The sequence below is a fragment of the Triticum dicoccoides genome, unplaced genomic scaffold (genome assembly GCF_002162155.2).
Source record: "Triticum dicoccoides isolate Atlit2015 ecotype Zavitan unplaced genomic scaffold, WEW_v2.0 scaffold104025, whole genome shotgun sequence".
Taxonomy (NCBI): domain Eukaryota; kingdom Viridiplantae; phylum Streptophyta; class Magnoliopsida; order Poales; family Poaceae; genus Triticum; species Triticum dicoccoides.
The window spans coordinates 1-3176 of record NW_021171262.1 but is presented as its reverse complement, the minus strand read 5'-3'; the positions used below and the strand labels follow the sequence as shown (position 1 = coordinate 3176).

The 3176-nt window shown below is 54.4% G+C and overlaps 1 protein-coding gene across 1 annotated transcript; it reads right to left on the bottom strand.

Annotated features, from left to right (window-relative positions):
* Positions 1-490: 490 nt before the first annotated feature.
* Positions 491-1860, bottom strand: LOC119342757 (SPX domain-containing protein 3-like). The gene is made up of 3 exons (XM_037614149.1): positions 1550-1860; positions 1326-1473; positions 491-978 (listed from the first exon to the last, which is right to left on the bottom strand). Exons 1-3 carry the CDS (start codon positions 1775-1777, stop codon positions 587-589), a joined length of 768 nt encoding a protein of 255 aa, XP_037470046.1. The 5' UTR covers positions 1778-1860; the 3' UTR covers positions 491-586.
* Positions 1861-3176: the final 1316 nt, after the last annotated feature.

Here is a 3176-nt window from a genome sequence, read left to right as displayed (position 1 = left end):
TGGTTCAGGATGAGGCGGCGCTCTGCCAGGTACCACGCCTTGAGTTGCTCGTCGTTGCTCTGGAGCATGTCCGCCCCGCCCATCAGAAAAACTAGGTCGGTGTTCCTCTTCTTCGCGGCAACGTTGGTTCGGAGTAGGTCGAGGTTGACGGTGCTGTTCGTCATCAACGCCGACCACCGCGCCTTGGTATTCTCTTCACGCAGGGCGGCCCGGGCCTGTGCGCCGGTGACGCAATGCTCGATGGATTCCTGCACTCGTGCGGTAGCCGAGCCGGGTGACCATGGGAGGAAGGTCATGTTGGAGTTGAACCCACCGTGCGCGTCTCCGTCGGCGTAGCCTGGCAACGGCATGCAGCCTGAGGGTTGCAGTGACGACGGCGTGCAACACTGTAGTCGTGAGATCTTACATTGAGATCCACGCAAAATTTTCTTTTCAATTTTCCTTTTTTTTACATGCTCTATCACTTGACTGAGACCTGGCCATACCCATAAAAAGGTCCGCAATATGAGTTAGCCGTATCATATAATCTGGCGCCGGTAAGCGGGCATCGAAATATATGTATAGCTACAATTAATCTTATGTACTGTCAAACCACCCGAACAACACCACGTGCCTCAGATTGAACGAGATCGGCAACCAGAGTGGCCTCCGTTGACAAGGGTGGCAGCGAGAAATGCCCGTACGTGGAGCTCCCGCTGCGGAGCTCCCTCATGGCCACCAGCGCCGCGACCGTGTTCCTAAGGATGCCCTGCTCTGTTGACATGGAAGTCATCTCAGTGTCAGTGCAGCGCTTCCTCGTGCACGGGTCACCACTGTTGTCGGAGGCGAACACGGCCTCCATGGTCTCCTCACACTCGCGGACGAGCCTCGACATGAGCTCCGTCGTGTAGAAGGGCTGCTTGAGCACCTCCTCGATGAAGGGCAGCCGGAGTAGCCGCCCCGTACGCTTGTCGTACTTCTTCAGGATCTTGGCCAGCCCTGCAGCGTGTAAGTTCTAGATGTTCAATGATCTTGGCTAAGTCATAAGACCAGTTGGTCGTGTGGAGAAAAGCTACGACTGGGCTGAGTAGAGACAGTCTCTGCAGGTCGAAGCGTGCAATTCACAATAGTTGCTTTTTTTATTATGAGAAAATTAAAGCAGAGCTTGTTGCGTACTCTGTTTTCTGTTGGTGTAAAGCTCTGAATTTCTTCCCATACTCTCACGAACTTACAATTTTAAGAACCCTCCAAATTTCCTTTTTGTCAAAGCGTGCCCAAAAATGTTACTCCGTACTAGAAAAGAGCCTCCATATTGTCATTGTCAAGCCGGAGGAGATGAAACAAACCTGTGTAGTTGACGGCGCTGTAGTTGAGGAGCAGCACCATCTCCCCGTGCAAATCCACGATCTCCCTCCTCACCTTCCTCATCTGCGCCGCACGCTCCGCCTCCGACGGCTCCTCGCCGGCCACCGCCTTCACCGTCTCCCTTACTTCCTGCACATTGTTTTAATTACATCCGTTACAGGTTACTGCACTATTTCAGTATATTTTCTCAATCAACAGTAGGTACCTTATGGCGGATGATGAACTCTTCCTCCTGCTCCAGGAAGAAGGCGTTGAACCTGTCCACCTCGTCATTGAGGAGCCGCATGAAAGCGGCCTCCGCCGCGGCACGGTGCGGCGAGGTGCCGGAGACGAGTCGGACGAGCACCTTGAGGCGCTTGTACGCCAGGAACTTGTCCCTCCACCCCGGGAGGCTCTCCTCCACCTGCTTCTTGAGCCTCTTCCCAAACTTCATCTCGCAACCTCGACTCCTGGCTTGGCTCGCAAAAATGCAAGCTCTCAGCTACTTTAATGGAGATACGGTCGAGTTGTGGGGAGGCGCCACATTGTTATGGCGTGCAGGAGGGGGTTGGTCAGTTTGGAATATTTGAAGCATATGCTGCCTGCCGTGGTTGGCAGTGGCATGGAGGGATTTGTCCTTGTGAGAGGTAGCGTGGACTTTGGGTCAAAGCAACCAAGGATAGAATTCTTTGGGGGAGGAGTAAAGCTCAGTCAAAAAGAGGATGTAGCTATAGGTAAGAAGAAGATATGCGGAGCATATTCCATTTCAGGAAGACTCGGGACAGACATGGAGATTTATTAAACCTCTCGATCGAGTTTTCTCCTTCCTCTTTGGGCTCTGTCCATGGAAGGTATTATTCCACGGTTCCTCTCAAAAGAACGGTATTATTCCATTGGAATAGGGGATCTTCGCAATTAATCTGGCTTTGTATAATAGTCTACTCTTGACAGGGCAGCATATATATAGCAGCTTCGGGATGTCATATTTCTGGCTCTTGCATCAAATTTTCAGACCGTCGTCTTTCCCATGCATAAATCTGGTTGTCTTTCTTCATATAATAAATTAAAAAAAATCACCTCTGGGAGAGAGGATCCTCACCCGAATGCATTACTCAAATGCCATCAAGGCGAGTTGTTACAAGAGAGTGCTAAGAGCATCTCCAGCCGCACCCCTAACAGGCCCCCCAGGGCGCCTTTTTACGCGCCGACACCGAAAGAACCCCACTCGCGCCTCCAAGACGTCAAAATCCGTCGGCTCAGCCCGTTTTTTGGGTCCGGCGATCGCAGGCCGAACCCAGCACACTAGGGTGGGGGGGGGCTCGGGGGCTCCGGCGCAAGGGGAAAGCACGCCTGGGCTATCTTATCAGGCGAAAAGTCAAGCCAATCGTCCAGATTCGCCCCCCACCCCCCGGGCGCTGGGCCACCACCCTGCCGATCCCGGCGCAGCTCACCGCCCAGCACTACTAGATAGGCCATTCCCCGCCGGAAAAGAGAAACGTTTCCCTGCGGCAGCCTCTTCACCATCGTCCGGGCGAGTTTTCCGGCGCTCTGGCCGCGCAGGGTGGTATACTAGCGGGTGTGCGCCCACCACGCCCGTCAGGTGTTCGGCGTTTTGTCTGCTCGGCGATGGACTAGGACGACGAGGAGGCGCTCGCGACGCTGTTGCAGGAGGAAACCGTTGCCGACATCCAGGACGAGGAACACCTCATGGTCCTCGCCGCCCTCGCCAGCCTGCTCGCGAGCAATGAAAAGCCGTGGCGAGGTGGCTCGGCGCCGGGGCGGCTGAAACCAAAGAACCGGCATCGTTTGGGAGGCTATTGCATGCTCTACTCCGACTACTTCGCCGACGCTCC

What these genes read in the sequence shown, in the direction of transcription:
- LOC119342757 (XM_037614149.1), bottom strand. Translation starts at nt 1,777, where the DNA reads ATGAAGTTTGGGAAGAGGCTCAAGAAGCAGGTGGAGGAGAGCCTCCCG. An exon ending in AGTTCATCATCCGCCATAAG is followed by an intron (nt 1,474 to 1,549) that starts GTACCTACTGTT and finishes AACAATGTGCAG; the next exon opens with GAAGTAAGGGAGACGGTGAA. An exon ending in CAGCGCCGTCAACTACACAG is followed by an intron (nt 979 to 1,325) that starts GTTTGTTTCATC and finishes TACACGCTGCAG; the next exon opens with GGCTGGCCAAGATCCTGAAG.